General features: G+C 41.6%; 1 protein-coding gene across 4 annotated transcripts in view; it reads right to left on the bottom strand.

The window, feature by feature from the left end:
• Positions 1 to 17,111, bottom strand: part of NTRK3 (neurotrophic receptor tyrosine kinase 3) — a 386,072-nt gene that overhangs the window by 10,653 nt on the left and 358,308 nt on the right. For 2 of the 4 annotated variants that reach the window (XM_060293880.1, XM_030878684.2), the window contains 3 exons: positions 10,910 to 10,951; positions 6,997 to 7,155; positions 1,920 to 3,983 (listed from right to left, as the gene is read on the bottom strand). In XM_060293880.1, the coding sequence (XP_060149863.1) occupies positions 3,798 to 3,983; positions 6,997 to 7,155; positions 10,910 to 10,951 (387 nt within the window). In that variant the 3' untranslated portion in view covers positions 1,920 to 3,797. The remainder of the gene's footprint in view (positions 1 to 1,919; positions 3,984 to 6,996; positions 7,156 to 10,909; positions 10,952 to 17,111) is intronic. The other 2 variants (XM_060293879.1, XM_030878685.2) reach the window with 2 other exon arrangements.

Here is a 17,111-nt window from a genome sequence, read left to right as displayed (position 1 = left end):
CCTCCAGCGGGAAGCCTCTCTCCAGGGATGATTTGTGCACAGTCTTCTGAGCGGAGGAAGCATCAAGATTTTGTCTGTTAACTAAATCAAGATCCACCCAGAGGTCAGGGATATAATTAGAGGGCAGCATCTGGTTCACATCCAAAGTAAAGAACTGGAAGGACCCTTGGCCATGGCACCCTACTCCAAGGTGGGCATCCAACAGCAGGTCACTCACACCCAGTCCTGGAGGGGACCAGGTGAGGATGGCATGGCAGGGAGACCAGCCTGGGGAACCTGGAGCATCTATCACAGCTACAAAGGAGCTGCATAATGCTACACCCCTTCCCGGTCGCTCAGACATGGACTTCTAAACCGTGGAGTTTGGTAGGGGGCGATGAGATTGAAGTAGACTGGAGTGGCCATACTGGCTAATGGGATGTCATTTCAACACCCATTTAACTACCTCAGGCTCCTTAAAAATAAATAAGTAAGTAAATAACACTTCACCAGGGCCTTTTGCCTGTGTAGGAAGTCTAGGAGGGTGAAGGAGACCAGATGCTCCTTGTAGGCGTAAAGTAACCTCGGGCACTTCAGCTCCTGCATCGTTGTGACTGCAAAGGAGGAGAGGACAGTCTTATTGGAACCCACCTGTGCTCAGGCCAATGAGCCCTCTGAGGCAACTGCCCCCACCCATGCAAGGCCTGCAGAGGGCTGCCCTGGCATTCCAGAGTGGTCCTGAGAAAAGGGACACAGAGAGTCGGTGCTGTTGGAGTCTAAGAATTCCAGAATGTAGAAGGGGCCAGAGATTAGCAAACACACCTCTTATTTTGCAGATGGAGAAACGGAGACATGGGGGAGTCTTCTCGGTCCTCCCTCTACAGAAGAATCCACCTTCTCTGCTCATCCCAGAGCCCTGAGTACCCTTTCCATTTCCACAGCCCCATTCTCTGTCTCCTTCACTCTCCAAAAAGACTTTTTATTTCTTCCACCTGCTGAGGTTAGTAAGTCAACATGCAGACTCTCTACACAGAGAGCACAGCAAGGGCAGTGAGAAAGCAGGCCCACCCCCTCTGTTCCTCCAACCCCGTACCCTTCATCTTGGAGTCTTACAGGAGACAGCTGCTTACGATGGACGTGAAGAGGGTGTGACCCCAAGGCCTACACAGAGGCTGAAGAGACTCAGACAAGGGCAATCTGACAACACCAGTCTCCTTGTCCGCAAAGGAATTGCGTACTTCCATTAGGCCATGAGGACGCAGCGCCCTGAGCTGAAACCCTACTGCATTCTGCATTCCCAATTGCCCATCAATCCCTCCCCACCCTCCCTTTCTTCCAGACTATCAGGGACTCTGAGGTTCTAGGAACACACAGCCAAGAAGATGGAAGCTACACAGTGTCTGTATGGGGGAGGACGTGGCAGCAACAGGAGCCTTGGAGCCTCATCTCTCACTAAGAGACACCTCCCTGTAGCTGCCCCAGATCGCTCCCTCCTTGAACAACTTTCCCTTAGTTCGCTAGGGCCAAACCAGACTGCAGAGTTCAACCCAGCATTAACAGCCCCGGAAGAGACCAAGGCCCACCAGGTGGAAAGACAAGGGGGGAGACTGCCATAGGATAGCACAGGATTCTTTTGAGGGGGTGCATCCCAAGAGCTCTCCTCCAAAGTCCTCGGGGCTGGGAACACAGCACAGAGAGAAAAGACACACCCAACTCCAACTCCCCTCCCTCCCCTCCCGGCCCCACTCAGCAGCCTCAGCCATCCCTGAAGCATGCCTCCAACCCCCCCCCCCCCACCTCCCCCCAGCCCCCGCCACCGTGGCCTACAGTCCGAGCACAGCTCGGAATAAAAAATATCTGTGGGTCTAAAAAAAGAAGCAAAACCACCAACACAAAATTCAGTCCCAAACCCCACAAAGGATGCCTGCACTGCAGCTGACCAGAACATCCAGGCGGCTGATGGTCCCTTAAGCTGGCCAAGAGGGGTGCAGGTCGGGGGACCCAGAGGCTCCAGTCGGGCAAAGCCAGTCCCTTCGGTAGCTCTGTGCTTGGGTGAGGCGGAGGGACCGGTGGCCTGGGAGAAGCACATCCTCTTCTCCCCAGCTGGAGGGCTCTGTGGGGCTAGGCTGTGGGTTTCCACGGGCATTTTGTTGTCACGGGTCGGGGGGCCCGGAGGTGCACCCCTGTCGCAGTCTTTGACAGCGGCAGCTGGGAAGGCAGTGATTCCCCTGGTGTCGGGGCAGAGGGAGCTGGCCCCAGCCCAAATGCTTCCTTCTCTCTCCCTGGTCAGGGCTCCGTCCTCATTAAGATGCCAAGCCTGCGGCAGCGGCCAGGCGTTGGATGCTTCCCCAGGCAGCCTCGGCCCCTCCCCCTGCACCCAGTCCACAGAAGTGATTTCTCAGCCCCTGCATTTTCACAGCACTCAAAGGCAGATGCATCAATCCTTCCAGGGGCTGGAAACGTGAGGAGAATGACAAGGGGCCGGATGTAGGTGCCAAACAGATTCTCCCCGCCCCGCCCCCCGGCTCCTGCCCACTCCACTGCCTGGCTCCCTGAAGCAAGCACTGCCCCAGCCTCTCGCCAGACCTGGGCCCCTTTCTCGGCAGTGGGGTTTACCTGGGACTTCCTAGAGGCCCAGGAAGTACGAGCTAGAATCTAGAGAAGGCGGGTTGAGAAATAGACGACCCAGAGGGGCAGACCTTATAAGACCTGCAAAGAATGAAGTCTCCTGCCATTGGAACCCTGCTGTGCCCACACGTGCAGACAACACGGGGGATGTCTGACACCCCCCTTAACTCCCCAATAGCCTGAATGTCGGAGGTGCGGCCAAGGAGACTTTCCAGTGATGGAAAGACAGGAGGCAGTGCGTTGCAGGGTTCAGATTTCAGCTTTTAATTCTGTGGTTCTTTAAATCCAGAAAGTCCAGTTCTTGAAGTCCAGAGGAGAGATGACACAACTCTTTCAAATTCAGGAAGGAACTTGAGCATAGTTTACAACAAGATGGATGTAGTCCACTGTCGCCATTGTTTTGTGTTTTGCTGTCGTTGTTGTTTTGTTCAGTGTTTACCTGTAGGCGCCATTGCTGACTCCCCAAAGCATCAGAACTATACTTTCTAGAAAAGACAAATTAGAAAATTGTCTTGAGGGGGAGGAAAGGAGGAAGGCGTGGAGCAGATGGTCAGGGGATGTGTGAGGCGTCCCAGAGGCCCCTGGTTCGGTGTTCTTTCCTTGCTGAGCCTGTCGATGAGGTCTGCCCATGCACATATGCAGAGCTTGGAGCTAACACACCTGTGCAGATGATCACCTGTGCAGCAGTGACTGGCACTCCACCCCAGCTCCTCCAGTCCCAAGGTGAAGATTGTCTCTGTGCATCGTCAAAGTCTTCTGCTCCCAGAAGTCGGAGCTGAAGAAGCACGGGCCACAGCCTGCGTCTAAGGGAAGTTTCAATTGCATTCATAATACTTAAGATTTTCTGAGTTGTTGTTACAGTCTTATGGTTTGTGTATCAGCAGCTTCTCTGTGCATTAGAGAAGAGGTTATCTCTCTGTAGATATAGATAGATAGATAGTTAGATATATAAATATATATATATTATATATATATATATATATATATATATATATATGCCAAACTGCCTTACAGGGTTTTTATTCTTTCTTTTTTTTTCAGTGTTGTATGTGTAGCAGGCACTTGAGTTTATATGAAGATGTTTGCTTCAGTCAAGGATGGAAGAAAAGAGTCTGTGCAGTGGAAAAGAAGGGGTGTGAGGCCGGGAGAGAAGAGGCAACAGAATATGAATTCACGACCACTGGCCACCACTAGCCAAGGATGTCCAAGTAGATGGGGGTGGCTTTCCCCAGAGCATGGAGGATTTTGTAGATCTCCTTGATGTTCAGCCGCTGCTGCGGTTCCCTCTGCCAGCACCCCAGCATGACATCGTACACCTCTTTGGGGCAGACTCGGGGCCTCTCCAAAACACGACCTTGGGTGATGCACTCAATGACCTGAAAAAGGGAGGAGAACAGGGAAGTTATCACCAAAGCTCAGCCTTGGCCCTGTGGCTCAGGCGCAGCAGAAGGCAATGACATCACTGATGAGCTTCAGTGCAGAGGCGGGGTACCCTCCTGAGGCTGGGCTGGAGACCAGAGTTGCTCGCCTGTCCTGTGCATGGGTTCCAAGGGCCACGATCCAGCACTAGCTGGTCCAGCCCACGGCTGCCGTCTATTCTCCATCTCTTAGGCCAGGCCTCCAACTCCCACAGACACTCTTCCTTTCACTTCTCTCTTCCTCTCTAGTCCTGAATCTTATCTAGATGACTGAGCTGCATTCATTTCCCACTTGGCAGTGGGGATTGGCAACTGACCTGTCCCACCCCCTCTTAGGAGCCTGCATGATTTTGAAACCCCCTTGAAGGAGCTCTGCCCCTCCATGGCTCCCACTTCCTGTCAAGCTCCCCTCCCAGGCACAGCCTCGGTGCACATGTGATGCTTACCTCTAAGCCATTACACAGGTCCCTTCCTCAGTGAGGCTCATCCTCCCTTGCTCTTTGCACTAAACCATGTATTCTGTTTCTTGAAAAGTCCTTAACACTAGGACTAACCACCTGATTCACCACTGCCCAGCTGGGTGTCCGGAGAAAGTCAATTAACCTCATAGGATCTCAGCATCCTCACCTGTAAGATGGGGATCAAATGTCTCCCTTGACCACCTCCTAAGACTGCTGTAAGGACCAAATGAGGCCAGGGAAAGGGATTGTATGAGCCACTGTACCAAACGGGAGGCCATAGGGAGGAGTAGGAAGAAAGCAAATAACGTACCCCTGGACCATCCCCAGCTGGCCCCTCAGGACCACGCCTGTAATTTGCAGTTCAATTCCAATTCCCCAAAAAGATTTCTTTGCTGACACTGTGAATTTTCAAGATTCTATCTTACAGTTCTCAGGTTATTTTAACTTCTGCCTAACTCTCCCACTGTAACCTTGGGCAACTTATGTACCCCAAACCACAGTTTCCTCATTTTGAAGACAGACCGTGATGATAAAAATCACACAGAATTTTCTCTAGTAGAGTATGTGAAAAATGTTACTTCCCTCTCTTTGCCCCCATTAATCTGTATATAGTTTTTATCTCCCTAGGCTGCCCCCAACAGCGCCTTGTCTAGAGTGTGGGCTCATGTCACTCTGACTCTGAGATGGCTTGTCAAACAATCACTGTGTTAGCACTTTCCTGGTCCTGGTCACCCCAGAGTCTGCAAAGGCCCACTAGGCTCTGTTCTTTGCCAGCCTGAAAGGTCTCCAGCTGTTCCTGTCCCATTTTTATTTGAACCCTGTCTCCACCTTCCATTACCTTCACCTCCATGAAAAGGGGTCGAGTTCAAACTGCAGTAGCCACTGCCTAGTGCTAAGATTAAAAGCACTGAAGGGTGGTGTCTCCTCCAATGTGGGGCTCTCCAGCTTGTCAATTTCAATAGAGCAACTCATTATCAGTGACTGTCAGGACTTCACTGCTGGTGTTGGTAGAGTGGAAGCGGTGGCTGGTGGTAGGAAGCCCATCTTCAAGGCCAGTGCCTTACCAAGCAGTGTCAGAGACGACCACAAGAGCCCCGTTAGCTACTCTAAGCCAGTTTAGGTAACCAGGACAGATCATCTGCTGAGACCAATAGAACCCTCAGCCCAGATTCCCCTCTTTACTAGGGCAACCAAACTACATAGGGGCTGTGATCAGGGTACCTTGTGTGCCTGAGTGCATGCAAATGTGCCAACACGTGTACACAAGCATGTGTATATATGCATGCATGCGTGTGTATGTGTGTGTATGTTTACCACTACCCCCTACCCAGGAAAACAATAATTTTTTAAAGCATCATAACAAATGAGTTCTGATATACCCACTTACATTTTTTTTAAAGGTCGTCAAAATATTTTGTCCTATTTTGGGAAATGTGGTCAGGATCCATTCAGTTTGCAAATGATGAGACGTTACAAATGTAATGAAATGCCTACTTTTCAGTCTTTGACATTTACTTAATTAAACGGTCAGGGTATAGGAAAGCAAAAATGAACATAGCTTCCAAGAAGAGAGACACTTTCTGGAATATTCAGATAGGATTCTAATATTAAAAGGTCCTCATGTTCATGTTTTCCCGGAAAACAGAAGACCATAAACTGCAATCTTTTATAGGTCTGCTGGGTTGGGAGACCAAGCCCTTTACTGCCTACAGACTGGCCTGAGTTCCCTGGGAGGACACAATGGCACTGAGAAGCATCTTGCTTTGGACCACGGCCCAAGCCTTCTCCAGGCTGATGCTTTCACCTCTGGCCAGTCCATTCCAGAACCCCAAGCAGCGCCCCTTCCTTTGTCCTGAATTTCAACAAGTGTTTGTGTGAAAAGTACTGAGTTAGTATAGGCTAATGTACTTAGGAAAATGCCTGGCACTAAATGTTAGCTATTATTAAATTTGATGACTAGCATTTTTTATTAATATTGTAAATCAAAAGTATAAAATACATAATGTGTATATTATTACATTTACTGTTATGATTGATCTTATTCCTGGAAGTCCACACACAGCTCTGTCAGTAACATGAAATTTGCTTTGCCAGTTCACCTTCCTGCACATCTCTGGGCCTGGTCTACCTAAAGCCTTTGGGGACCCAGATGACTTGGGCATAGTAGGTGTTTCCACAAGATGGCACAATTGAAAAACTCATAGTTGTTTTTTGTTTTCACTTTCTGTCTTAGTGAAACATTTGTGATTTTTAAGTGTAGCAGAGCAAACAGAACCGTGACTTGCATCTCAATTTCAACATCTAATTTCATGCTCTCTTGACAATCACAGCACATTTCCTACAGCTATAATTTTTTTTCTACCAAGAAGGTCTCTCCTTCTGCTTCTGCCAGCATTTGCTCTGCTGGCTCCAAACCCCACCTAATGTTTTACACACTCTAAGTGCTGGCCTGAGATGTCTCTTATCAGCCTTCCTCCAAGTCAAGCTTCCCATCTGTCCCCTTTCTGTACCTCTGTGTTTGAGAGCTGGAACCATGGCTGTTTTCCATAGGTGAAGATCTCCCAGAGAATCACCCCAAAGCTCCACACATCGCTTTCCGTAGTGAACTTCCGGTACATGATGCTTTCAGGGGGCATCCAACGAATGGGGAGCATGGTGTGTCCTCCCACCTAAAAGGGGTCGAGACAGAAGCACACACAGTGACCAGATTGCCAGAATCAGTCACATCAGTCTGCACTCTTCATAGGCAGATGCCCTCTTGATGCATCTTATTCTAAGATAACCAAACGTGATGCAACTTTTGTGACGGGGCGTGGGGGGCCAGTGGAGATAAGCCTACGATACTGCAGGCAGCTAGAGTAGCAATTAGAGATAACACCTAAGGGAAGGTATGTTCCTTGGCATGGAATATAAAGAAAGATTACAAGATGATTTGAAGTGGGAAAGAAGATTTCAGAATCTGGTACTACAATCTAATCTAACCTTGAGAGGGAGTCCAGAGGGAAGTCACAGAATCACTGAGCAAGGCTACCAAGTATCAGAGTATTTGCAGATATTAGGTTAGACTCCTTGGCCAAGGAGGTTAAAGCACAGCATGGTCCATGTGCATCTAATCTGTATTACTATGACTTTAGCTTTATCTGACAATCTTGAATTTCTCACTGCTACTTAGAACTCAGTGTTCTGAGTGAAGGGGATAGGGAAGTTCAAAAGTATGAAAGACCACATGCTAATGAGAAATCAGGTGGACCAGAAGAGAATTCACAACCGTTCTTATCAAGATCTCAAAGGCCAGTAAGGAAAGTGTTTTTTTTTAAATAGCCCGAGGAGGACATCAGCCACCTGTGGGTTTACAGATCTGACAGCCAAGGGCAAGAGGAAGTTACTGACATTCAGGGTACACTTTCCTGAGAAAAAACGTTAGGGAAATCCTCACTGCCCAGGAGGTTAGAGATATTATTAGCATAAGTGGAAGAAAATTCACAGCATGTTTTAGAACTCAGGAACTAACTGTATCATTCATAAATAGAGCATCAGAAATGGGAACTTCTGGCTAATACATGAAACTTGTTGGAAAACTGCTTTTGACTGATAGAAAAAGCTCTCTATAAATGTCCTGACGAAATATTGGTATTAATCAAAGTTCTCATTTTTATGATGGGCCAGTTGGAGGAATTATAATCATAAACACTTAAGAAAGAATGACTTGTTGGCGATGGGCAACCTTGTTTCTAAAAAAAAAAAAAGAGATCATGTTTGCCTTATCCACTTGAAGTATTTTAGAAGATAAATGATAATATGAATTTGCAGAAGTTGTTTTCAACCTGGGATTTTATAATCAAGGTAGCTCTGTATCAAATGTAAAGACAAATGAAGATGTTTCTTTCAGACAAGCAGACTCAGAAAGTGTACCACACATAGCCTTTGAGAAAAACAAAGAAGAAAAAATTGAGAATGTACTCCAGAAAAACGGAAAAAGAATCTAAAATATACGATGACTTGGAATATAACAAAGAGTGCAAAGCAAATAAGCCACAAAAAACACAATTTAAATCTAAATAATGGTCACTAATGTGGTAGTAAAATGTAATATAATTACTAATAAATGATTTCTGTAAAATAGAGGCATAAAGTAAATAAAAATAGTAATAATACAAATAGTACTATCACTGCTATTATTAACAATATTCTGGAATGAAACTTCCAGATAATTTCAACAATAAGTGCACAGACGAGTAGGTAGGGAAATAATCAAAAGCCTGATAAGGGCTCTGTCTTTTAGAAGGAAGGGCAAGGGAGCTTACAGAAAGTCATCAGTTGTTGATTATAACAGTTTAAATTTAAATGTGCTTGCTAGAATTTTAAAGTAGCTTCTAAAAGAATAGAAATAGTACATATAGCTTCCAAACCAGTTTCAGGAAAATAGAACTAAAAATCTCTAACCAATACCAAAAAGACTACAAAAGGGGGGAGGGATAATAGTGAATAGCACAAAATGAAAAAGAAGTTTAAATAATATCACTATAAACAATAAGAATTAATGGGTTATATATGACACCTCTTAAATAAGAGAAACATTTATGTTAAAAAATCAATATGCATGTTACCTAGAAAAGACATATTTAAAAGGAAATAACAGAAAATACTGAAAATTTTGAAAGAATTTTGAAAATACTGAAACTTTTGAAAGAATACAAAAATATAACAAACAGTAAAAAAAATTGAATATACAATGTGTATAATATTCACTGTACATAATAATATATGACAATATATAATTGAATATATAATATATTGAATAGATAATATTCAATATGTATAATATACATTGAAAATATAATTCATATATGTATATATGTCATATATTCAATATAGAACATATATAGAACATATATAGAACATATATAGAACATATATATATGAACATATATATATACATATACATATATACATATACATATATATATACATATATATACATATATATATACATATATATATATATATATATATATATATAGAACATATCAAAATTGAATGCATATATGAAAAAATTTCAGAAAGCCAAGAACTAAATGGATACAAAGTGGTCTATATTATATTTGAAGATGGTAAAATTCGCCATTATGAAAATTATGAACTCTTTTGCTCCAATTAAGATAGCAACAAAAATGTATAAAAAGTAAAACAGGTTATAAATAAAGGAAAACTAACAAAGCTACAATTACAATGGAAAATTAAAACACTTATTTTGCAAAATGATAGATCAAGAAGACAACAAAAATAAAGATACATTTAAAAAATAAAAATAATGAGTTTTAATTGATATATATGAGTGATGCGTGTACATTTCAGCCTCCTGAAAAAGCTGCATATTAATTTCAATTATCTAAAAGGCGTTTATAAAAACCAATCACATATTATCCTCACAGGAACTCTGAAATTCCAAGAGAAGAAACAAAGTAAACATAAGGTAAAAATAAAAGAAGAAAAGCCATTCTTTCAAAAGATGCCCAAAATTACCAACACCCTTTCCTGATTAAAAGCCCTAATTCATTAGTAATAAAAGGTAACTTCCTGTATTTAATATACTAAATATCATATTAGAAGGTATCTTCTATTACTGATTTTATGCAATATTTTTCAGGTGGCCCTAGCCACTACAATAAAGCAGGAATAAAAACAAGGTAAAAATACTGAAAAGGAGGAGTCAAAACACCATTGTTTGCATATGATATGACAGTTCAAGACAATTAGCTAAAAAGCAATTAGAACCATTATATGGTTTAGTAAGCTACCCAGACATGAAATGAATATACAAAAATCAGACTATTCTCATGCACTAGTAAAATGACTTCAAAATTCAATAAACATGCTCGTACATTAGCAACAACAACAAAATGTTTAAGATTCCTAGGTATAGCTTTAGCAGAAAATATACAAGGTCTATGTAAAGAAAAGTATTGAAAAACATAAAAGAAGATCTGAATACATGGAAAGATTGTCTTTTCCTTGGATAGGAAGACTCAATATCATGAACCTCTCATTCTTCCCTAAAATTAATCTAAAAATTCAACACAATCTAAATAAAACCCTCAATGGAATGATATATGGAAACTGACAATATGATACCAAAATTCATTGAGAGGAGTAAATATTTGATTAAAAAAACTAAGATATACTTGAGATAGAACAACAAGGGATATTAGCTGTATCAGATAGCATAACATATTATCAAACTACAGGAATGAACACACTGTGTTACTGGCATAGCAATAGACAATTTCACTGATCAATGGAACAAAATAGAGTCCAGAAGCAGACCCATGTATCAATACTGGAATTTAATATATGAAATGATAGGTTAGTAATCAGTGTTGGGACAATGAACTATTCATTTAAAAAGTACACTTAGATACCTACCTCACACCATATACAAAAATCATTTCCAGATGGATTAAAGAGCTAAACATAAAAAACAAAACAATAATCATATTAGAAGAAAACTTAGAAAAGTATTTGGATAACCTCAGGAGAGGAAGGCCTTCCTAAATAAGACACATGTTCAAGGAGCCATAAAGGACAGAATTCAGAGATACCACTGGTATAAAATTCAATACTTTTGCATGGCAAAATACAAAATAAGCATAGTTAAAAGACAAATGACAGAGAAAATATTTGCAATATATGTAACAAGGAATTAAAATCCATATATTATAAAGTGCTTCCTTAAATTAGTTAAAAACAAGAAATCCAACAGAGAAATGAATCAAGGGTAAGAGTAGATGATTCACAAAACAGCTACAAATGGCCACAAACACATGAAGAAATGTCAAAACAATAAAAGACACATTTTTGTAATATTATGTGGGGAAAATGAAGAGACTGGGATTATCCAGTGCATGAGAGGTCCTGAGGAAGAGTTATTCCTTGCTAAGACTGGGGTAGCCTTTTTTGAGGGCAGCCTGGCAGAATCTGTCCACATTAAAGATGTTAAGTGTCTTTTAATCCAGCAATTTTACTTCTAGAAGTCTTGGAAAAATACTTGCTTATGTAAGCAAAAATACTTCGTTGAAGATATTTTATTTCATTGTTTTTAAGGGCAGCAATTTGTTCATCATTAAATGTATATGCAGCAGTTAAAAGGAATACAGTAGAGTTATGTAGAGTGATATGTCAATACGTCTAGGATATAGTAAATGAAAATGCAAAACACTAAAAATATATATTAGCATTCTCATTTATGTAAAAATGTGTATGCATAGGGCTTCCCTGGTGGCGCAGTGGTTGAGAGTCCGCCTGCCGATGCAGGGGACACAGGTTCGTGCCCCGGTCCGGGACGATCCCACATGCCGCGGAGCGGCTGGGCCCGTGAGCCATGGCCGCTGAGCCTGCGCATCCGGAGCCTGTGCTCCGCAACGGGAGCGGCCACAACAATGAGAGGACCGCGTACCGCAAAAAAAAAAAAAAAGTGTATGCATAAGCAAATATATTAAAAGGCAATAATGTATTATATAACTCTGTAAATGCATAGAAAAGGTCCAGAAATATAGCCATTAAACCAGTGGTTTTCTCTAGAAAGGACAGTGAGAACCGACCACAGAGAAAATTCCATTTTTTTTACCATAGTATGTATTTCTATGCTGTTTGTAATTTTATCATAATCGTGTGCCACATCTGAAAATTTTAAACAATAAAAGAAAAAAATAAACATATGACTAAAGGAAAACCAGTGGACCTAATTTATTTACATTCTAAATCAAAATATTACTTTTGAAGAAAAATTGGGTTTTTAATAGAATCTAGTGGAATGGTTTATTGTACCTGGTTTCTTGAATAAAAAGAAAAAGAGGTTAGGAATATGGGAACATTTTTCTTGATGAAAAATGGTAAATAACAGATTCCTCCAAATTGATGCTGGTTGTTTGCCTCATTTGATGATTTTATACACAATCCGAAAGAGCCATTCCAAATTGAAATTTCCAAGTTTACCGTAAGAGAAATTTGAATGTGCTGGTGTAAACTTTGATGAGCTTAAGCGTCTGGGCAGAAAATTATCAGAAGGGTATTAATTGGCCACAGAGGTACCACTAAGAAGAACTTTATCAAGATTTTCTCTGGGCAGCACCACCAATGTGGGTGAATTTTATATGACATTCCTCCAGAAGTGGACTAAAACATTTCAAGTGAACTGTGATATAACAATGAAAAGTAATAAGTTGGAAGTCAGAAGCTTGTATTCTGATGTGACTTATTTTTTTTTTTTTTTGCGCTACATGGGCCTCTCACTGTTGTGGCCTCTCCCGTTGCGGAGCACAGGCTCCGGACGCGCAGGCTCAGTGGCCATGGCTCACGGACCCAGCCGCTCCGCGGCATGTGGGATCTTCCCAGACTGGGGCATGAACCCGTGTCCCCTGCATCGGCAGGCGGACTCTCAACCACGGTGCCACCAGGGAAGCCCTGATGTGACTTGTGACAAGCTCTTAACCTCTTTGAATTTCAGTTTCCTCATCTTCAACATAGGAGTCAAGCAACGGCCGTATCTAAAGTGAGATGATGTATATAAAAACCAACTGAGCATCACTAAACACAAAAAATAATAGACGTAAAGTGCAATGACTGTGCCCTATGTGTAGTGAGCAGCAGAGCAAACCTGATTTCCTAGATTGTCCATATTTCCCATAGATCCACCTAGACTACACTGATTTTCCTTCAGAGCTACCTGCATTCTTGTGTCCTTCTCCCACATTGGAGGGATACAGTCTGGGAAAGGTAGTGGTCAAATCCTTCCTTGGTAAAAAAAAATACTGACAAATATCCCCATAGCGAAACCTAGCCAGGCAAGCAATGGGCTGAAATAATAATCTTAATAAAAATAGTCCTAATTAATGCACACTAAATATCAGCCACTGGATGTTTACACACACCCCACATTTAATCCTCTCTTGTCCTATGTGGTAGAATTCCCTAGTAGCCCCATTTCACAGATGAAGATAAGGTGATTTGCCTAGGCACTGCCTGAGAAGTTCTTGCTAATGATCCAAGCTCTCAATGAGATACATTAAGGATCTGAAAGCTGAGCTTTAAAATAGGAAATATATAGGAATAAGACGAAAATTCCAAGAAATGAGTCTAAAAATAAAATAACTTCTTGGAGAGCTTCGGATTACACTACCTTGAGTAATACCTTCCACCACCTCTGTTATTGTGGATTCGGGTACTGTCAGCCTGATCTTCCTTTATAAAGTTCCCTTTTAGGGCTTCCCTGGTGGCGCAGTGGTTGAGAGTCCACCTGCCGGTGCAGGAGACACGGGTTCGTGCCCCGGTCCGGGACGATCCCACATGCTGCGGAGCGGCTGGGCCCGTGAGCCATGGCCGCTGAGTCTGCGCGTCCGGAGCCTGTGCTCCGCAACGGGAGAGGCCACAACAGTGAGAGGCCTGCGTACCAGAAAAAAAAAAAAGTTCCCTTTTACCTAAAAATGTCAGCAGCCATTGATGATCATTGCCCAGATCCATTATTTCATTAGTGGCTTTAAAAGGGTGACATTCTAATTCTAGCATTCCCTCTGCATAGATTAGCTGGAAATCTTCTATGAATAAAAACTTTCCTTCACTAACTATTTGGTTACACTGATAACAGTTTATACTAGAAACTTTCCTTCACTATTTGGTTACACTGTTTTGTTTTAGTTTGGTTTTGAGAAGCATCATCAATTCTTTGTGTGTGCGCTGTGTGTGTGTTAATACATTTGAAGTGTTTCCATCAATTATAATTGCTCTTTTTGATGTTCAACTGTTCAATCTTTGGCCAGTAGCAGCCTCTTCAAGTTGGCACCTCTCACCAAACCCCAGTGGTCTTTGATAGCATCCTTGCTTTTGGACAAGAAAAAATATCCTAGGCTCATCTTGTCCATTTGCTGCCCTGGCCCTAGACTCTGTCATTTTTTCAAGGAACCCTGGATCCTTTTGGTGGACAATGGAATTTAGAGACCACACTATGGAAGCCAGGAATGCTCACTGCTGTTGGGTTGGTCAGTATTTCTGGGTCCTTATAATGGAAATAACTAGGAAAAACTTTTCTTTCAAAAGAAAATACTTCATGAGTTTATATTGCTTTTTCCAACTCAAATTTAGGATTACAGAGCTTTTACTTGACTTTGGTTTTATATCCATATTTTTTTTCTTATGCTGAAAATCTTGATTCTTACATTAGTAGTATTACTTATTTGCTTTATCCTAATATATATATTTCAAATTCAGTTCAAGTATCTTTACTAACAACATGATTGCTGAAAGCTGTCTACAGTCTTTGCAGTTCTTTTCATCTTTAAGACATACCTACTAGGGACATACCTAAAACATTGCTATGTTTTAAAGTCACGTGAAGTAATTCCTCTCTGAGTGACGAAGTCACCAACCTAATACACAGGTTAATCCATTTCATTTTCCTTTTGATTTTTAAGAATGGCTTTGCTTTTTCTTTCCCATTCGACATAATGTCTTACAAAGATGCAAAAACCGTTGCATGGTTTTAAAGTCAAACCAAAAAATCAAGGTACATGAAATCTAAGTCTAGTTCCATCTCTGTTCACTCTCCTCACCCTGATCTCCTCCCTCCAGAGGCAACCATTTTATGTTTGTTTTTAGTTTATTCTTTTATTGTTTGTAACATAAGCAAATATGGATTATATTCATTTTCCTCACTTTCATAAATGAAAGTAGGATACCATACCTGTTACATACTTTACTTCTTTTCCCCCACTGGGGTTCTCTCATTCCTTTTATAGCTAGATAGCACTCCATGTGCATGATAACACCACAGTTTATCCAATCAATCCACTATTGATAGGACTGGGTTGTTTCCATTCTTTTGTTATTGTATAGCTCAAGTGGTTCTCACTCCCCCTAAAGGGTAATTGCCTAAAATTTCCATGGAGTGTAACAGGCAGAGATAGACTGCAGTGCCCGCTGAAATGTTTTCAATAACATAACTTTGGAGATACATGAAGTCTTTCCAATGGGTACCCAGGCAAGGATAGTTTTGAAGGATTATGCAGATCCTCAAGTCTCCTATGGATTTTTTCTAACACTGAGAACTCGCTGTGGTCCAGCAATTTCCCTGCCCAATTGTGCATGCACACACACACACACACACACACACACACATGCCTGCCACTCTCAAAAGGAAAGACAAATCTCTCACTCATTCTAAATCTTAGGATAGAAAACCTACAGAAGACAAATGAATAAACTCTGTGAAATATTGGTATGGGTGTTGAAAATGAATGTCTCTAGTAACTGGGAAATAAATTCTTTTGCAAGTCTGGTGGTTTCCAATTCTTTTCAAACCACTGAAGGAGGACAGACTTCAAAGAATTATCAGCTGAGAGAAGATTAAAAAGAAATTTTGATAAGAGACCAACATGGGATTTTAGGCAAAAAATGAGATATGAGTTCAAAGAATTGTCACATTACAGTAACAAAATTCTTTCCTTTCCCATCCGGTTTATTGTGAATAACGTTTCTCATTTCTTATATTTATAAAAATGAAAAAAACAGTAATAGAATTGATCCTGAACCTTAATCTAATTCCTTACCTTAGCAATAAATAATATTCATCAATGAATACAAACTAATCAAAAAATATAAGAGGTATTTCCAAAAATATTGTACACCTTATCTTTCACATTCATCAAAAGTTGTGATAGATATACATTATTTCGATCTACTGCCTATTTCTGTGTATTACTAATAATTGTAATGATAACTCAATCCAAATCTCTTAACATCTAGAAACTTACGATCATTGGGCATTAAAAATTATATTTAAATCTTTGTACATATTTCTGTCACACTAAATTATGATAGAATGGCCAATAAAAGCCTTTCATGCATAAAACGAGAATCCATAAGGATAAAATTTGGTAGGGAAACTGGAATGAAAATATAAATTCAAGAAGAAAAAGGAACCATGTAAACCTGAGTGTTTAAGTACTTGTTCATGTGTTTTATAGATGATAGGTCAAATTGCTCTGGTATTTAAAGTTCATTAGCATTAAAGGAGCGATGTATCTTTCTAATGTCAATATTTACAATGCTGTGGAAATGACATACTTAAAAGTATGGTGACGATTTTAGATGGCAACTTAAAACATGCAAAGGGACATACATGGTTTTTCAAAATTATTTTAGGGGTATTAAAGTTTGAAGATGACAGGTATAGAGCCTGGGCATCTAGGGTGTAAAGTTTATCTTTCCCCAAGGCTGTATGTCACCCATCCTCAGGCCTGCAGCTATATCCTGGGAGAGGATGTGAAAAGAGGAAAGCAAAAACTACAGCCTCACCTCCAGCCTCAGGTGCTTGCCTGAAATCCTCCAGCCTCCTTTCTTTCATTCAAGCCTTCAGCCCTCACTCCCAGCCTTGCCCTGAGGATCAGGAGTAAGTGGGATTGAAGGGTGGAAAAGCAGGATGGCTGCAGAGGCTGCCAGGTTCCTTTTCCTTCTGGGGGCAGGATGCCCTGGGGCAGAGTGTTCCTGGTAGGAGGCACACCTCCACCCTCCCCACAGCCATCCCTTCTCTTCGAAGCCTGCCTTTCCTGAACAAGGAAATTGTCTTGCTTATTTC

Source organism: Globicephala melas, chromosome 2, assembly GCF_963455315.2.
Source record: "Globicephala melas chromosome 2, mGloMel1.2, whole genome shotgun sequence".
In the NCBI taxonomy this organism is placed as follows: domain Eukaryota; kingdom Metazoa; phylum Chordata; class Mammalia; order Artiodactyla; family Delphinidae; genus Globicephala; species Globicephala melas.
This window is presented reverse-complemented; position numbering and strand designations above follow the sequence as displayed.